The sequence below is a fragment of the Pogona vitticeps genome, chromosome 6, assembly GCF_051106095.1.
Source record: "Pogona vitticeps strain Pit_001003342236 chromosome 6, PviZW2.1, whole genome shotgun sequence".
NCBI classification, from domain to species: domain Eukaryota; kingdom Metazoa; phylum Chordata; class Lepidosauria; order Squamata; family Agamidae; genus Pogona; species Pogona vitticeps.
The window spans coordinates 16,220,345-16,238,820 of record NC_135788.1 but is presented as its reverse complement, the minus strand read 5'-3'; the positions used below and the strand labels follow the sequence as shown (position 1 = coordinate 16,238,820).

The 18,476-nt window shown below is 39.5% G+C and overlaps 1 protein-coding gene across 35 annotated transcripts in view; it reads left to right on the top strand.

The window, feature by feature from the left end:
- Positions 1 to 18,476, top strand: part of SVIL (supervillin) — a 171,403-nt gene that overhangs the window by 139,113 nt on the left and 13,814 nt on the right. For 24 of the 35 annotated variants that reach the window (XM_078378592.1, XM_078378607.1, XM_078378597.1 and 21 more), the window contains 12 exons: positions 982 to 1,029; positions 1,659 to 1,736; positions 3,252 to 3,317; positions 6,454 to 6,601; positions 9,059 to 9,148; positions 9,250 to 9,336; positions 11,440 to 11,617; positions 11,857 to 12,029; positions 13,166 to 13,321; positions 14,488 to 14,624; positions 17,531 to 17,678; positions 17,798 to 17,943. In XM_078378592.1, coding sequence (XP_078234718.1) covers positions 982 to 1,029; positions 1,659 to 1,736; positions 3,252 to 3,317; positions 6,454 to 6,601; positions 9,059 to 9,148; positions 9,250 to 9,336; positions 11,440 to 11,617; positions 11,857 to 12,029; positions 13,166 to 13,321; positions 14,488 to 14,624; positions 17,531 to 17,678; positions 17,798 to 17,943 — 1,455 coding nt within the window. Of the gene's footprint in view, positions 1 to 981; positions 1,030 to 1,658; positions 1,737 to 3,251; positions 3,318 to 6,450; positions 6,602 to 9,058; positions 9,149 to 9,249; positions 9,337 to 11,439; positions 11,618 to 11,856; positions 12,030 to 13,165; positions 13,322 to 14,487; positions 14,625 to 17,530; positions 17,679 to 17,797; positions 17,944 to 18,476 lie in introns of all 35 variants that reach the window. The other 11 variants (XM_078378609.1, XM_078378596.1, XM_078378583.1 and 8 more) reach the window with 6 other exon arrangements.

Here is an 18,476-nt window from a genome sequence, read left to right as displayed (position 1 = left end):
GACATCTGAAATCCAAACTTCACCAAACATGGTCAGATTATAGAAAGAGTCTGTGGAAGCTTCGCTGCAATTTTGGTGTGTCTATGTCCCTGGGAGGCCATTTTATAGTCAAATGAATCAACAAATCAAAAATCGCTAAAACCGATTGATTCCTATTCGTCAGGGGCACTGATTCATATGAATACGAATCAACCAATTAGCAATTGTTTGAACAAATTTGGTGATGCATTTTTTAAATTTGTGTCCATCTCTACAATTAATATATAAAATTATAATTGATTTAAGGCTCTGAATATAAATAGCTGGACCATTTTCACATTCCCTTTCCCCTTTTGCTTATTCTGCCTTTCCTCCACATTTTACTTATTTGTCTATTTTCATAGACTTATATACCACCCGATTAGTATTGGGCACCACTCCAGGCGGTTTACATATACTGTAATTTTCATAATCATATACAGTACTGGAAAAATTGAAATGTTGTCTCCATCTGAAATGCACAGCCTCCTTTCCTAGCCAGTTTAGTGTTCCAAATTATTCAGCGAGTGCCAGGTCATGCTGCTGCTAGTTTAAATCGGCAAAAGGAGCTTGAAATGCATTTTATCCCCTGCAAAACAAAAACAAAACAAAAATAAAAACCCTCCTACAAAAATTATGTCCTTTTAATCCTCTAGCATTGGAGGTTATTTAGAATTCTCAGGTATTCCCAGGCAAAAATAATCTCTTGCATGCAGAGACATCATGACCTAGAGCTATTCTTGTATCGAGTGTTGATTTCCAAAATCGGCGTTGGCAAGTGCGGCATGGGTCTAGCCACGAGACGGCAGCCTGCTTTCCTCACTGAATGGAAGCTTCCGTTGCGTGCAGCAGTTGTAAATTGTAACTGACCTGCGAGCAGCAGCACTAAGAATGTGAGCTACTTTATGGAGCTACACCTTTCTGTCACTCTCTGCAATATTTCCTGTTTGTTTTAACCTGTAGGAAGAAGGAGGAGGTACAGATGATAATACCCTGTCTAAGCTGCTTTGGGTAAGCCTGACTCTAATGCACAGAGGTTATTCTAGGCGGTTGGCTCTTCCCTTCTTTTCAGGATGCCGTCAGTATTCCTGCCCACCCATATTTTTGCTCTGCTTACAGCACTGGCATATCAAAATAACAGCTTGGAAAAATTCCTTTTCTCAACAACTGCCAGAGTCCCTCAGCCAGTGTGGCCATTGGGATTCTCGGAAATATAATCCGAAAAGGTCACTTTTCTGAGCACTGGTCAAGACCATAGCTAGTTCTTTGTTCCAGCAAGGGCTAAATGCATTGCCAGGTGAAGAAAGCATTGCTATTGTGAATAATGGACTGCAGGATATCAAGGATGCTCTCCCTTTATGCTTGCTGTCTACTTCCAGAGCACTTTCTTATTATCACTATTTTAATTTTTGCACCAGAGTAGCTTCATTAAACATAATACACTTGTGTGCATGTGTGTATTTTTCTGAGTATTACAGCATATGGTCTAGAGGATGAGTATTTTGAAACATTATTGGGAAAACAGGCATGAATTGTTTAACATGAAATAACCTCCCCATTTATACCCCCTCCCTTTCTACCTAGCCCACCATTTCCATGTCTTTCTCATTTCTGTCTTGTGCTTCTGCCCCTATCTGTAGGAACCTCTCTATGCTTCTACTTATTCTCCTGCTATAGCAGCTGCCCATAAGCTTCATTCCTTTGTCCCTATTAATCAGGTGAGCAAATCTTGCACACTCTAAATAGGTCTTGCAATGATTTGTTGAGTACTTGTTCGTAGAGTAAATATATCCTTCTATCATCCTCATTTTTCATACTTCTGCCCATTCCCTTCCATGCATATAATGCCTAGAAATTCAGAAATGTTGTGTGCCATTATATACTTCCTATAAATATAGCTGAACATCAGATGAAATATTTTTTAAAAGAGGCTGCTGCTGGTGGTGTTATACAGCATCAAGTCACCTCTGCCTTATGGCTACCCCTAATACTGTTTACAAGATAGGTGAGATGTACAAGGAATAGCGTACCATTGCTGCTGCCCAGTGAATTTCCATGATCGAGTGAGGATTTGAGCCTAGGTCTATTGAATCTTTGGCCGTGTTCTGAAGGTTGTTCTTCCTAACGTTTCGCCAGTCTCTGTGGCCGGCCTCTTCAGAGATTAACCTATATGCTAATGGAAGTACAATTGAATAACTCAAAACAAGTAAACATTTAAAACTATCTTAACTCTAAGAAAGCATTCAGGGGATTTAATCATGATTGTTAAAAGCCTACCTATTGTTTTTAAATTTTGTAATGCCGCCCAAAGTAGGCTATCTGTCTAGATGGGCGGTGTATAAATTGATATAAAATAAATAAATAAAATAAATAAATACCTGAAGAGATAGGTCTTCAGCTGTTGGAAGAATAAAAGGGAGGGGGCCAGCCTTATCTCCTGAGGGAGACCATTCCCCAGTTTGGGAGCTGCCACAGAGAAAGCCTTCCCTTGTGTCCCTGTCAGCCCGGGATTTCTCTGCCCAGCAGTTAATCTTGAGTCAGATGAGACTGGCATGCACAGGAAGACAGTTGCTGGTGTGCACAGCCATACTGGTGCTGAGCTCACCTGTTTTGTGTTTCCTTGTCCGCAGGGAAAAGCAGCAGGAGGTGGTATATGCACTTGAAATAGGCAGGTGTGCGCCCTTCCAGCAGCAACTACCAACAGGATGGTTTGCATCCTTCTAATAGCAAATTTCTGCACCTCCTACAGTTCAGTACCCTAGGTCAGAGCCTCAGTTGCCCCTACCTGAGTTCAAACTGTGAATATGAGAAGGTCCATTATTCCAAATCATGCTGCGGAAATTGAGAGTGCTTTGTGGTAATGGGTTGGGGATGGAGGAGCAAGCTCATAGGTGCAAAAGCTGGAAATGTTTAGTTCTTTAGCTCAGCCATGTCATGAGGATCTGCTCAGGGGTTCTGGTATCTGACGGCAGAGTTCGATACCCCACTGTGCCTCCTTGACAAGGACTGGACTTGATTATCCGTAGGGTCCCTTCCTGCTCTGCAGTTCTAAGATTACTGCTACTACTACTATCATTATTATTACTATTGTTGCAATTGGTAGTTTAGGTTCAAATAGATGTTTCTTTGTTTTGCTTTGATATTGGGTGTGGGTTTCTCAGTTGCTTTTCCTTTGTTTCTGCTCCTTTGCTTTGGCTTCTCTGTCTGATACTTCCATTTTTTTCCCCTTTAAGGTCAGTAATGCTAGTTTAAGAGAGTCAAGCCCCCTGGCCTTTGAACATCACCCTTGGAGATGGAAGGTGAAATAATCTGCCTGTTTCTGTAGTGTAACAAAACAAAACAAAAAGAAATTAAAGTGAGCTATTTTGAAACTTATTGCTACAGCAACGACTTCTAGTGAGGAGATTGGTCCATATACAGAGGTGCATGTTTTATGGAGTGAATTCCAGAGTTGTAAATTTAAACACATTTGCAATAAATTCATGCTTGAATGGTCTGTTCCAAATGTGTAAACATAGTACCTTAGAGAAAGTGTATTTATAATGACAGTAATATTGGAGCATATGTTTAATCTGCATGATATTTTCAGGGTTTTTTCCCCTTCCATTAACCTTTTTTGAACTGTGCTGTTTTCTCCCCAAATCCCCTGGATGTTCCATATATATTCATCTGTGCAATTTTGCCACCACTAATTTATGAGTTGCAAACTTAAGATGATTATGCCAGTTTGCTTTTTTTAAGTGGCCATCAGTCAGAGCAATGGATAGGTTTGCTCTCATAGAAAGATTTCCTTCTGTTTGGCTCAGTTCTGAATTAGATACATCAAAGGTGTCCAGTTTAGGTGGCAGACTAATATCGGAATTGTTTTCCAACTGAAAAAAATGGGCTTATCATTTGGAGGGAATTGGTGAGAACCAAGGCACAAAAATTGTGAGATTAATGAGAGCTTATTCAGAGAAGAGACAAAGGTTAGTGTACATAAATTATCACAGGGGAGCATCAATGTTGACTATTGGAATGAATACTGCCCTCCCCACATCCTGCTTGATCCATGTTGTTGTTTAGTCGTTAAGTCGTCTCCGAATCTTTGTGATCCCATGGACCAGAGCACCCCAGGCCCTCCTGTCTTCCACTGCCTCCCGGAGTTTGGTCAAATTCATGTTCGTAGTTTCGGTGACACAATCCAACCATCTTGTCCTCTGTTGTCCCCTTCTCCTCTTGCCTTCACACTTTCCCAACATCAGGGTCTTTTCCAGGGAGTCTTCTCTTCTCATGAGATGGCCAAAGTATTGGAGCCTGAACAGGATCTGTCCTTCCAGTGAGCACTCAGGGTTGATTTCCTTCAGAATGGATAGGTTTGTTCTCCTTGCAGTCCAGGGGACTCTCAAGAGTCTCCCCCAGCAGCTTGGTCCATGACACACCCATAATATGTACAAGAGGCAAGACACTAGATAATTTGGGTTCCATTTCTTCAGAATATATTTTGGTCTAAATGATTGTGTGGCATATACAGTAATGTTGTTACAGGTTGTTCAATGAAGGTTTTGAATGTTTTGAGGGTCTTAGAGATACCTATAAATACACACATTATAGACATCCTTAGTTTGTGAATTAATGGTGCAGGAGCACATTTAGTGGGCCAGGAGTAGTTATAGCATTGTGTTTAATGATTCATATTTATACAGATTCTTGGATACTTCCTTTTGTCACAGTAATAAGGGTATACTTCTTGGCGATCCCATTTCCTCCCTTTCATTAGTGATTTATAGTTGAAGTAATTTTTGTGTGTGTGAATCCCATCATTCTTCTATCAATTAAAAAAATCAATAAAAAAGCAAATGTTGAACACTTAGGGAAGCAGATTTCTACTGTTCAACTCGTGCCGTGATCCAGAGTTAAAATATATAGTTATTCATCATGAAGTGTTAATATACCCTTATCTCCAAATGAATTGGCTCTCCATGTAAAACAGATACCACAAACCCAAGGAGATAGTAGGAAACATGTTCCCTACCTTACACCTAAAAACTAGGTCAGGTGGTTTGCTGCTGAATGGAAAGCTATCCTGAGCAGACTTTATTCCCTTAGGAGAACTTGACTTTATTATTATTAAAGTGAGATGCCACAATAGGATTAGCCAAGGATGGAAAATATGGAGTATCCAGGCCAGTCACGTAGTCACATCAGATACCTTGGAGGATAAAGGCCTTCCCTTGGTCTCATGTTTTTTTCCAGAGCGGTTAATTCATTAGCCAATAGACTCCTTGCTAAATGTATTTGCTAACTTGGCTCAGAAGGTGATTTCAAAAGCGGAAGAAGCAGAAGAGACCTACTTTGTTGTGTGGTGTTTTTGTAATCTGCAGTCCATGTGCCTTGATATATTGAGGTTACTTGAGGTGAAATACAAATGACTACTTCTTAAGGCAGATAAAAGCTCTGTGCTTTGTTTTAAAGGAGATTTTTTTTCCTCCTGGAGTCTTCTGGGTGTAGCTATCCTTCTGTTTTGGCTGAAATGTTTTGGCTGAAATAATGGATAGAGACAGAAAGCAGCAGGGTCTGTAAGAATGAAGAAAGACCATGTGATTCCTGCCCCTTTCCTAGACATTGCCATCTATCCTCTCCTCCAACAGTGTTGTATATTTTCTGCATAGTAATTTGGTAGAGAAAGCAGGTAGTAAAATTGGTGTGTATACACTTTTTGTGTGTTTTAAAAACAAAACAATAAGAGCTTCCATAGTGGACAAAGAAGCTATAATGACATATCATACGGAAAATATTTATAATGCTCGTATGATGCAGATATTTCATTCTTCCTGTCAGTGGTTGCAATTATAAACTAGAGTATTTGGAATGCTTATTGAAGAAGTAGCTAAATTAGGAATAACCACAAAAATGTACCTTGTGCAGCACAATCTACCTCCAGGGCTGCTTTATTGTTAAAATGATCTGAAAAAGATTCATGAAACCTTGCAGTGGGTTAATTCTGCAATTATAGCAAACTGGCCTAGGTCAAAGAAGTACTATGAGTAAATGCCATTCAACAATAGCACATTAGGTACCAAAAGAAAAAAGAAAGAATGGAGACATTAGCCAAAATCCTGTTGTTTAGCGTAGTAAATCCCACTAAAATCCATTGAATCAATGGAGATTTGATGAGTCAACTGCTGAATGGACCTCCTCTAACTGCTAAGGTAATTTGCATTTAAATCAATGGAACTTAGACTCATTAAATCCCAATTGATTCAGCGGCCCTAATTTAGTGCAATTTATACTCTAAACAACAGGATTTTGGCCATTGGAACATATGATAAATTTAAAGATCTAAAGATTCCAGGCTTGCTTTTGTTTGTTTGTTTGTTTTAATTTGCTGTGTCTTACAATACTGATGTTGCAGATTTCCTCCTAATTGCTAACTTCTTCTCTTTGAAAAAGCAGAGGATGTCAGATGGCTGTGAAAGTCAGATGTCAATTGAAGAAAGAAAGCAATTGATAAGCGTCCGAGAAGAAGCTTGGAAGGCAAGGGGTAAAGGAGCAGCCAATGACTCCACCCAATTCACTGTGGCTGGCAGAATGGTCAAGAAAGGTAAGTAAATTATTCATCTTTTATATCTATTTTTCCTTTGTTTAATGTGCCTGGTAAAAAAATGAGCATGGGAGTATTTGCCAAAGAACATTCAGTTGCATTAATATCAGCAAACTACTCATTTTCATTTCCTCCCACATTATTTGTTGAGCCATTTCAATTATTTTGAAAGCTTGGAAGAGCAATGAAGCAGCAACAGGAAAAATGTATCCTGAAGGCTGCTCACAGTGAGTGTTTGGTTTGCCTTATAACTTGGAATCAAAATCTGAGAGATTAGCTTGTGTTCCGATTACATCTTGTGAGGTTAACCAGATTGCATTTTAGTAGCCTTTAGGAAATGCATTTAGGAGGTGCTTTTATATTTTCTGATCAGCACTGTGATTCTGATTCACTGAAAGATGAAGAATTTGTTCAGAAGATCACATCTGTCTTGGGGAAGGGATGTGGGTGTACAAAATGTATTCATCTGTGAAAAACTAATTTTAAAACTCTGGAACTATAAGCTCAAGCAGAGCAATTGTTTTACACACCAGCCCTTCATCTAGTTCAGGGTTGTGGGATCAGGCAGTTGGTGGCTAGTAGGGCTATACCTCAGCCCTAACCAACTCAATTAGTGGTAAAGGATTATGGGAGCTGCAATCCAACAATGCTGGAAAAACCATATTGCCCACCTGTGTATGATCTAGTGGGTTAGAACAAGGGTTATATGGGGGTCTCCTGATTCAGTTCATAACCTTGTTTGGATTTGGACCTGATGTGGTTCAGTCTGATTTGAACCTGATCAAATCCACTTCTAATCCAAGTCTAAATTCGGGAAAAACAGCTCTTTACACTTCTTGTTAGTTTGCATTGGGAAATTATAATGTTTGTTGATTTTTTGTGTATGGAATTTGGAGACATGGTAACCTCTCAGAGAGGATTGTTCCTGCTGAATTCTGGACAAATGGCCCCCAGATTATTTTCTACTAACCTTTTAAATATATGAGTTCTGTCACATAAACCTGCCAAGGAATCCTTTACGATATCCTTGGGTTCCATGTCAACTGGATAAAGCTCCCTTCCCGGACAGTGTTCTCTCAAGGAAGAAAGTCGAAGGGATGGTAATATAATGGAGGAAAGCATTTGTTACGGTTGTCCTAAGAAGAGAACATGATCTTCGTGAATGAAAAAATGTTTCCAGTGATTTATTTTTTCCACTCTGTTACAGAATTGCCCATTGCTTGCTTATGGTCCCCCGCTCCAAGCTATGTCTGTCTGTGGAAAACTACTCAGATTCACTAATCAGCAAAGAAGGAAGCACAACAGTTCTGGAAACTGGAGATTTAATTTGTTTAGCTCACTGGTTCTTAACCTTGGGTTACTCAGGAGTTTTGGACTGCAGCTTCCAGAAGCCTTCACCACCAGCTGTCCTGACTGGGGTTTCTAGGAGTTGCAGTTCAAAAGCATCCGAGTAACAAAGGTTAAGAACCACTGGTCTAGCTCAGGGGTGTCCAACCTTTCACCTTCCCTGGGCCACATTAGAAGATGAAAATTTGATTTGGGCCGCACATACATTTGGTTTGGGCCGCATTGGGGGGACAGCCCTAGCCGTCCTCCGCAGCCCCGCTCCAAGCGCGCTTACCGGCAGCTGCGATCTCAGACAGCAGAGGCTGCCAGCTTCGACTCCGGTGGCTTTATGGGGCCGGGAGGGGGTCCACCTATTGACGGGGATGGCGCAATGCAGTCACGCAGCCCCCCTGTCCCCTCCCCTCCCACTCCTTCCTTCCCTCTCTCCTCCTCTACTGTTGTGACATACCCTGGTCACATTCTGGCGGCAAGCGCCGGCAGTGTAACTTGAAACTTTGGAATTTCTTTAAAAATAAAAAATTGCACTAGGCTGCATTACGAGCTGACCTGGGCTGCAGGCGGCCCTCGGGCCGTGGGTGCGACAAGCCTGGTCTAGCTCATGTAAGGGACTTTGGCAAGAGGAGAAAAGATACCCAACAGGCTTCTTAGACCTAAGCCCAATTGTTAAGTAATGACTTACCAAGTTGTCATTCAAATTCAGTGGCTGAATTCCCCCCCCCAGCTTAATTTCATACATCACAACTAAAGTAGGCCCATTTGAGTCAATGGAATTTACAGTATGGAGGAGTGAACTTACCAAACCTCCACTGTTTCAGTGGGATGACTCCAATGTGATTTGCTACACTAAAAAAAGGATTTCAGCCAAACAGCCTACTCTGCTTGGAGCTAAGAGCTGGATTTTGACTTATTTTCTGTAAAATATGGATGTTCTGTGATAGCCAGAAATGTCCCATACCTGGACATGAAAGAAATCACAAAGCCTGTAATGACATGGTAGAGGCTATGGAAGGAAAGAGAAATTCCCAAGTAAAATATTTAGGCATGTGAGCTTAGTTAGATGTTAAAGCATTTGTTGAGAAGAATGATATGGAAAATCTGCTTATTTTGCAGGTTTAGCATCCCCTACTGCTATCACACCAGTTGCATCTCCTTTCTGCAACAGATTGAAGTCAACAACACCCATCTCAAAACCTCTAGAAGGTGGGTAATTTTAAAAAGACACCTAATGAGAAATGTTCTGATCCTCTTTCTTTTCTTTCTTCAATCTCTTTGTGACCACTTTCGTTTTTATTTTGTTTTAGAAATTGAAGCAAGGCCAGATATGCAGTTAGAATCAGACATGAAGTTGGATAAACTGGAGACGTTCCTTGGAAGGCTGAACAACAAAGGTCTATAACATTTGAAGAAAGCAATCTATGTTCATTTACCTTCCCACATTTCTTATCTTACTTGTTAAGGATTTTATTGATTATAACAATAGCTTATGAATTTTAAGTGTGCAGACAGCCAGTAGCAAAACATTGCTTCACTTAAGATGTTGATGGAATAACTTTGATCTCCAAGACGAAAAGCACAATTAGAGCTTTTATTTTTAGTCTGTCTTTATTCCATTGTGGATCTCAGGCGTGATCAGGAAGTCTCATGCTTTCAAATGTTGCTGCAGGGTGTGCTTTTAGGACTGTGTCCTAGTTCTGCCCTAATCAAAGCTTCAGCATCCCACACATGGATCTTAATCTCAAAGCAGAATGCTGCAATGCTGCAGAATTTAATGGCAAAACAGGTTTGATTTCTTTATTCAACAAAACGAAGAGCAACATCCAATAACAGGGTATTGCAAATTATGCAAGTCCAAAGATGAAAGAGTCTGTGTATTCACCTATATATGAATATATATCGATTAAGTTGTGTGTCTTCACTGTCAGAAGAAATATATGTGCTGTTCTCCAGTGTTTCTAAAATAGACTTTCTTGAGCCTTTATTAAACTGCCTTATATCCTGGCAGTTAGCAGTAAGAACCCAGGCTGACTACTGTTGTGTGCTTTTCTAGCAAAATTAATAAACATTCTTGAGCAGTTTTATACTCTTTTCATCTCAACAATGCATTTGGTACATGCAGTATCAGCTCTTCGGTTTACTAGCTCTTCAGTTTTCTAACATCACTTTAATTACTCCATTTGATCAACTCTGGAAAAACCCTTCCTGTAATTACAGTTGTGCCTCACTTGACGATGTTAGTTCGTTCCAGTGAAATCGCTGTAGAGCAAAAACATCATCAAACGAAATTTAAAAACCCACTGAAATGCATTGAAAACCATTCAGTGCATTCCAATGGGCTGAATACCTGCTCGTCCAGCGAAGATCCTCCATACGGCAGCCATTTCTGGTGCCTGTAAAGCGAGGAATCCGTCCTAGAAAACAGCAGGGGGCCATTTCTTCAGCCAGCGGCCATTTTGAAACCCAACGATCAGCTGTTTGCTGATCGTCGTAAAGTGAAAATCGGTTCTGGAAGCAGGGGACGGAACATCATTGTTAAACGAAAAAAACCCATTTAAACCATCATTTTGCAATCGCAAAAACCTAATTGTACAGCAATTTCCTTGTTAAGCAAGGCAATCTTTAAGCAAGGCACAACTGTAGTTTGAATAACATGCTGAAAGCTATAATGGTGATCAACCCTACCAGTCTACCCCAGTTTCCAGAAAGACTACAAATTGCATTATTCCCAGTCATTGCTGACTAGGCACATACCTGTTTGGAGGAGGCTAACCCTGACACTTAAGGACAATACTCATTGTTTCTATGACAGAAAATTTCTAGTGAGGTTGAAAAACTATCATGGCTATACAATAAGAAGTCTTTGTAGAGACATTATCAAAATGTCAGAATAGCCTTCCTGGATCAAACAAATCAAGTTTCGCCCAGATTCCTATTTCCCACGGTTGCAAACTAGGTACCTGTAGGCCACAGAGACAGTGTCTTTCTCTGTTGTTGCTTTCTAGTAAATTACCAAGTGACACGGTATCTCAGAATCTGGGAAGCTGCATTTTCTAATTAGTGGTCATTGATCAGTTTTTGTCCCTTACGAATTCTCTAGTCCCCTTTTAAAAGTTATCAAGGCTGTCAAAACTGTCCTAAAGGCCAACTGAAGAGGCTGGTGATTCCAGTTTTACATGGGTAATAAATCTGCTGGAGGTTTTAGATTGAATTTTGCAATAACTCTTCAAGGTGCTGAAATTGTTTTGATCCAAAACCTGGAGTGAATTCATCCCAGAAAACTGGGGTCAGCGGCCTGAATTTCCAGTGGAGAGTTGACCATCCACTGGCATGCTTGCATCCTTGCTACTTCTTGGATAAATTGTGGTAAAATATTAACAGTGTTTTCACTGAGCAGATCCAAAGTTAAAATATTTGTACTGATGATAATTAAAATTCAGTCAAAGCTCAAATTAATGTTGTTTCATAATAATCTTTTCCCCCCCTTCCTCTTGTAGTGGGCGGAATGCAAGAAACAGTGCTGACAGTCACAGCAAAATCTGTAAAAGAAGTGATGAAGTTGGATGACGAGGAAACATTTTCTAAATTTTACCGTTGCATGGAATACCCTACTTCTTCATTACCTTTGGAGCTAGATGAAGACTTTGATGCTATATTTGATCCTGAGGCGCCCAAGTGAGCCCTTTTTACTTGCATACGTTTGGGCCACCTTGAGCTTGATTGGACATGAACTGGGCTAGAAATGTAACAAATAAGTAAATAAATAGCAACCCTTGGTCTTCTGGGTGTGGGTTAATGAATTCAGATGTTGAGCTTGTTTGCCTCACATGCCATGGGAAAAGGCAGCATGATGTTTCTACTTTAATATCAGTTCATAAAGTAGAGGTTAAGTGTGCACCTTTTTTGCTTTTCAGGTTGATTTCTTCAGTAGCTGAGCACAAGCGTGCAGTAAGACCCACCCGCAGAGTCCAGGCTTCTAGGAACCCTTTAAAAATGCTGGCAGCAAGAGAGGACATTCTTCATGAGTACACAGAACAAAGACTAAATGTAGCGTTCATGGAGTCCAAGCGGATGAAAGTTGAAAAAAGTAAGTTTGATGCGCCAGGACCATCTTCTGCATGTTGCTGTCTACGAGCCACTACCATACAGCATTCATCGAATTCATAGTTTAGAAAGCTTTGAGGAATAAAGGTACAGTCTATACATCCCCCACCCCAAAAAAATACTCCACGGCTCCATTCAGATAATCTCAAACCATGACCTGTGTGACAGAGTGGAAAAAATGTGCATGCATCTCTCTGCTTCTCCCTTTGCACACATAACTTTGGTGTTCATATCATGGCATTTCACCAATAATTTCCAAGGACCACCTTTTGGTTTTATACCTTGTTAAATAAGCAAGAAGTGAATCCTTGTTTTCAGGTTGGAATGTAATGGGAAACATTGATTTAAAGAAACCACAATACCAGTGACAAAATTGGGCATATAATGGGAAAGGCAGGGAAGGACACCCATGGGCCTAGGACTCATTTTCAGTGGGTTTATTCAGGTTGTTAAATCTGAACAGGGCTAAGCTTCTGTAATTTATTATTTTGTGGTATACCCCAAAATACATTATTTGGTAATTCACAGAATGGTGCAGGCAAAGGGAAGGAATGGTTACTCATTACCATGGATGTCACGGCAGCTATGTAGTAGGAGCATCTAGCATCTCATACAAATGCACATTTCTCATTACTACTGTCGATCTCATGGGCTGGTGATGGGGAAGAAAAATGCCCCATCTTTTAGGCAAATGCCAACACACCTGGATCCCAAGCTGTCTTTGAATAATCAGCAAAGGTCATGTTTGAAAGGATTCTTATATACATTTGGATCTGCCGCTCTAAAGGCATATATAAAAATGAAATTCAAGTGTTCAATGCTTCCATTTTTTTTAACCATTAACTTGAAATTTTCCTCTTGGAAATGTAAGATTCTTCAAAGTAGTGAGTAATTTGAGCTCAACCTGTTTTTTGTGTTGTCTCTTTCAGCAGCAACAACAAAATAAAACAAAAGAGCTGGAAATGAGCCATGCATTTTAAAAAAAAACCCTAAATAAAATATGGAAATGAAACATAATGTAGTTTCTTTGTTGTTTTTTTGTGTGTGGCTTTCTTTTTCTTTCTTTTTTCTTGCCTTTTTTGTTTCTTTCTGTCCTTGTTTTACTTCATCTGTCTTAAGTGTCTGCAAACTCAAATTTCTCAGAAGTAGCACTTGCTGGCTTAGCAAGTAAGGAGAACTTCAGCAATGTTAGCCTCCGTAGTGTCAATCTAACAGAACAGAACTCAAACAACAGTGCCGTGCCATATAAAAAGCTGATGCTCTTGCAGATCAAAGGTACGTGAAAGGGCTGTTGAATGTTCGTTTTTCAAAGCTGTCTAAAATGCTGTTGCCTAAAAAGTGTGTAAATTGACAAAGATGGGACAGTGGGTAAAAAACAGGGATGGGGACTTGAGTCGCAGGACTTGCTTTCAAGTCAGACTTAAGTCACATCAGTGACTCAACTAGTTTTTTTTTTTCAATGACATAGACTCTACTCACAACTTGGAAAAAAATTCCCTTTTTTCTGGGGAAAAATACTTGTTTTTAATAGGGACTCTGACTTGGAAGTTGGGGCCAAGAATTTGGACTTGGGACTCAGACCCAAACACTTGCCAACACAATAAAAAGAGGATTCTCTTTCTTGCCAGCTCTATTATTGCCCCATATATTGCCCCAGAGCTACCAACTTAGGAAGTCACTAATATGTTACACCATTCTTCCGTCTAGATCTGGGCTGGCAGTTGTTGATAGCCTTGCCTTCCATGAATTTATCTCCTTCCCTTTTAAGAGTACTATAAATGTGTAGCCCTCACCATCTCTTGTGAGCCTCCTCTCATCACACTTTTGATTTTTGAGTCATTCACATGTCTGCTCACCTCAGTTGGCATTTTAAATTTTAAAAAATACAAAAATAAATTAAACACCTATCACTGAAATTTATTTAAGATAATTAACATATTTTTTTCTTTATGAAAGTATGACAATTTACTGCCCTCCCCCAATTGCTTATACATTCTCACTCCGAGACCAGTATGGTAGTACAAAATTCCAGTTTTTTTTTAATTTGCATGCTGTGTAAAGTACTTTGTTTTGATCTGAATTTCCCACCATTCGGATTCATAGCATGATCCTTGATTCTAGTGTTATGATACTTTGTTAACACTGTTCATTATTTTATGCATCTGTATGTCTTGCACTCTATTGTGCATGTCTTTTTAAACTGAATTCCAGTTATTGTAACGGCCTTCACAAGGGAGTTGCTCCACAAGGTAGTTTGTTTCTTTCACACATGAACCCATTAATATTCATTCATCCAACTTTTGGATAAAATGACACTAGGGAAATGGAACATTATTTGTCTGAGACATAGGTTTCTTTTTGAAATAATCAAGACTAAATATTGGTTCTTTTATCTATTTTAAGGAATGCAATTAGTCTCTTTTCTCTCTCTCCCTGTATAGGAAGAAGACATGTTCAGACAAGATTAGTTGAACCGAGGGCTACATCACTTAACAGTGGTGATTGTTTCCTGTTAATCACTCCCCTTTACTGCTTCCTGTGGGTAGGGGAGTTTGCAAATGTCATAGAAAAAGCAAAGGTGAGTGATCCAGTTAAGCACAGCCCTGTTTCTTTCCATGTAATGGTGTTCTGGAACTCACCAAATGTGGACCGGGCACAAAATGGCAAGTAACATGTAAGAAAGAAAGATGGATTGACCGCTCAATGGTTGTGCCAAAGGATTGGGAGCTTGCTATTATAGTACCGATCTTTAAGAAAGGCTGTAAATCAGACCCGAGAAGTTACTGTCCAGTAAGTCTGCTAAGTACTATTAGCAAGCTTCATGCGAAGCATCTGTTAGGAAAACTTCAAGACTGGTTACATTGAAGGAAATCTCCTTGCTGAGGAACAGGCCGGATTCAGAGCAGGCAGGACCAGACATTAATTTTGCAACATCTAGCGAATAAATATTCCACTCCTAAAGCGGGCTCTCTGTATATGGCTTTTATAGACTTCAAATCTGCATTTCATTTTATTCCCAGGGAAAAATTGTGGGCAAAATTAGAGGCTACAGATATTGACAAAAGACTCCTTTTGGTAATGAGGCAACTGGACAAAAATGCTAGTCTTAAGGTTATTTGTAATAAGGCGGGAGTGTTATCTAATGCGATACCATCATTTACGTAATGGCGTCAAGCAAGGCTGTATTCTAGCCCCGACATTGTATAATTTCTATATTAAGGATATAGTGAATAATTTATTCAGAGTAGACTTTGATCACCCCAAAATGAGTACTCACCACCTCTCAGTTTTGCTGTATGCGGATGATGAGGTCTTGATGTCAACTTCATGTGTGAGTCTATGGAGAATTTTGAATGCTCTAGTCTCGTATTGCTCCAAAGAGCAACTTTTGATTAATTATGATAAGACAAAGATTATGGTTGTTAGCAGAAGACAAAATAAACAAAGATGGATATTAAATGGGAACAAGATAGAGCAAGTATTGTCCTACAAATATTTAGGTATGATATTTTATTCCTCAGAGTTGTGGTCCTCATTTGAACTATATAACATCAAGTGCCCAGAAATGCAGTACTGCGCCATTGAGTTTCTTCTACACTAAGGGTGGACAATATGTACCGTCAGCTATCCAAGCCTTCAAAGCTAAAATTATAGCCCAAATGCTTTATGGGGCTCAATTGTTTGCATATTCTAATTTGAAGCCCTTGGAAATAGTACAAAGTTTTTGAGAGGGATCTTCATGGCGCCTCTGTGTGTCTTGAATGCTACACTTCAGTTGGACGCAGGGTTAGTTTCCATCAAAGCACGTGCTTTGGCCCACATATATAATTACTGGTTGAAACTTATTTTTGATCCAACAGGTTTGACACCCTTGATATTGGAAGAGGAATCTTATCTGCTGAATGACTGAGGTTGGGCTTCTCCCCAGGTGTCCTTTTAGTGATGGGCTATGCTAATGCCAAGGCAGTCATCAAAAAGAGGATCTGGGATGTCAAGCTCCAAGAACATTTAGCGGTGCTGGACATACTTAGTGTATTTAGGAATAGTACAATTAGAATGCCTGATTATCTATTTAAAATAAAAATCCCCAAATTTAGGAAAGCTTCTATGTCAGCTAGGTTTAATGTACTTCCGTCTAGACTACTAGAAGGTAGATATTAGAGTTTGCCAGTCGCCAATCGAGTGTGCCCTTGCAGTGAGGCAGAGATTGAAAGTGTTGATCATGTCCTCTTAAAGTGCTCCTTCCATTGAGATATTTGGAACTATCTCCTCCAGCCCATCCTTGCAACAATTTCGAGGGAGGTCCAGAGAATTTTATGTTGCATTTTTACTCTCAGACAAGAAATCTGATATAACTAAAGCAGTGGTGAAGTTTTGTGTGGCAGCAATGAAGTGTTGCTGTTCCCTTCTCGCACCCATTAAAACAGGGGTGGGGCAATTAATTTCTATAGGGGGGGGCACATGAAAAATCTGAACTGTGTTCGGGGGCCGAACCAACTTTACTTTAAAATAAAATGAAACAGTGATGTTACGATTGTTTTTATTTTAAACTTGTTAGTCTTCACAAATACTAAAGAGGTTTTTTTGCGGTATGCTAAAGATAAGCAACCGATCAACTTTAGACAAAAAGCTATAAATGGTTTTGATGTTCAAAACTGTCCACGGGCCGGACAGGAGCGGATTGCAGCCCGTATGTGACCCTCGGGCTGCACTTTGCCCAGGTCTGCATTAAAGCAATGCCAGATGTTTATTAGTGGTGTGTATTGGCCACCATATACTTTATATGCCACACTACTTAGGATGATGAGATTAGAGGCAGTACAAAGTTTACTGAATTGATTTACTGATCTCCTCAGTAAAACTTCCACCCAGAATCGACCACTGGTGTGGATGGGCGGGGTATAAATCTAATAAAATAAAATAAATATGGAAATTCTATAAAATTTAGTCATATTGTAATGAGCTATATATTTTTAATTGTATTTTCGTGTTATATTACTGCATAAAATAATAATATCTGAATGTGCCTGGTCAGTGACCATAATAAAGATCATTCGTTCAAAGTAACATGTAAGGATTATCTCAGAAAATATGGTGTGAATCCCCCTCTGAAAGTTTTGGGATAGTAAATTGTAAAATCAAACAAGTGGACATATAAAATAATGAGGGTGGCAGGAGAGAATTCAGTTAAGATCTCAGTTTTCTTTGTAAGAGCCCAGGTTTAATAATATACACACACACAAGTAGACAAAAATGGGCTTTGTATAGCAGAATGTCCTTTTTTGGCATCTGAAAATGAGTGGAACAAATCTTAGATTGGAAACCAGGAAGTCTGTATGTATCTGATACAGTTTCCATGTTCAATATTGTTTGTCTGTCGAAAATAGCAGATGGCACCAGTTCTTTTTCTTTTTTTTTCTGAGCAGAACGATTGTCCTGCCAGCTTAGGCAACCCTATTCACCAAACCATGTTTTATTTCTTAGGCTTCAGAACTCGCAACTTTAATTCAGACAAAAAGAGAACTTGGCTGCCGAGCTCCTTACGTTCAGACCATAGAGGAAGGTATCAATATGCACACTCATGCAGCCAAAGATTTCTGGAAACTCCTTGGTGGCCAGACCAGTTACCAGTGTAAGGAAGCTTTTGTTTCCCCCATTTCTGCTTGCCTGGTGTAAGAAAATTCTCGAATTGCTTCTTTCGAATTATAGCGCCTGTGCTATGTTACTAAGTTCTTTGTTCTTTATTTCAAGCTGCTGGAAGACCAGAGGAAGATGAGATGTATGAAGCGGCCATAATAGAAACAAACTGCATTTACCGACTAGTTGACGATAAGCTTATTCCTGATGATGATTACTGGGGAAAGATGCCAAAGTGTACACTGTTAAATTCAAAAGAGGTACAGTAAGTGGCATTTTAAAGTTCAACACCAGCTTTGGTGCTAATAATAATAATAAATGCATTTTCATGTCCTGGGTAAATTTCTCCTTAGAATTCATTTGAGAAGAAATGGCCTCGGATGCATCCTACTTTTTCCTAATACTGATTAATTGACTTGATTTTGCTAGTATAGTAGATTTGGCACAATCTCAGTTAGGCCTACCACTTCAGTCTTGTAATAAAGACTGAATTGGTAGGCCTAGACACTAGAGTTTCTTTTTTCTAAACCTTGCTTGTTAACTTTTTAATACCCATTTACAAATATATTTGGCTTTCCATGTTGAATTTGGATTTGGTTTGATTTCGGTGCAAACTTAATTTTAAAAAAGTTACATTACAAATGCAGCATATTTAATAACAATGCAAAGATAACCAGTTTGTGTGTTAAGGACTTCGTACAAATGGTTTTGATTTGGATTCCTGCATTGAGCAAGGGGTGGGACTTGATGGCCCTTCTTCGTATTGCTAAATGTTCTCTTATCCCTTCTTTTA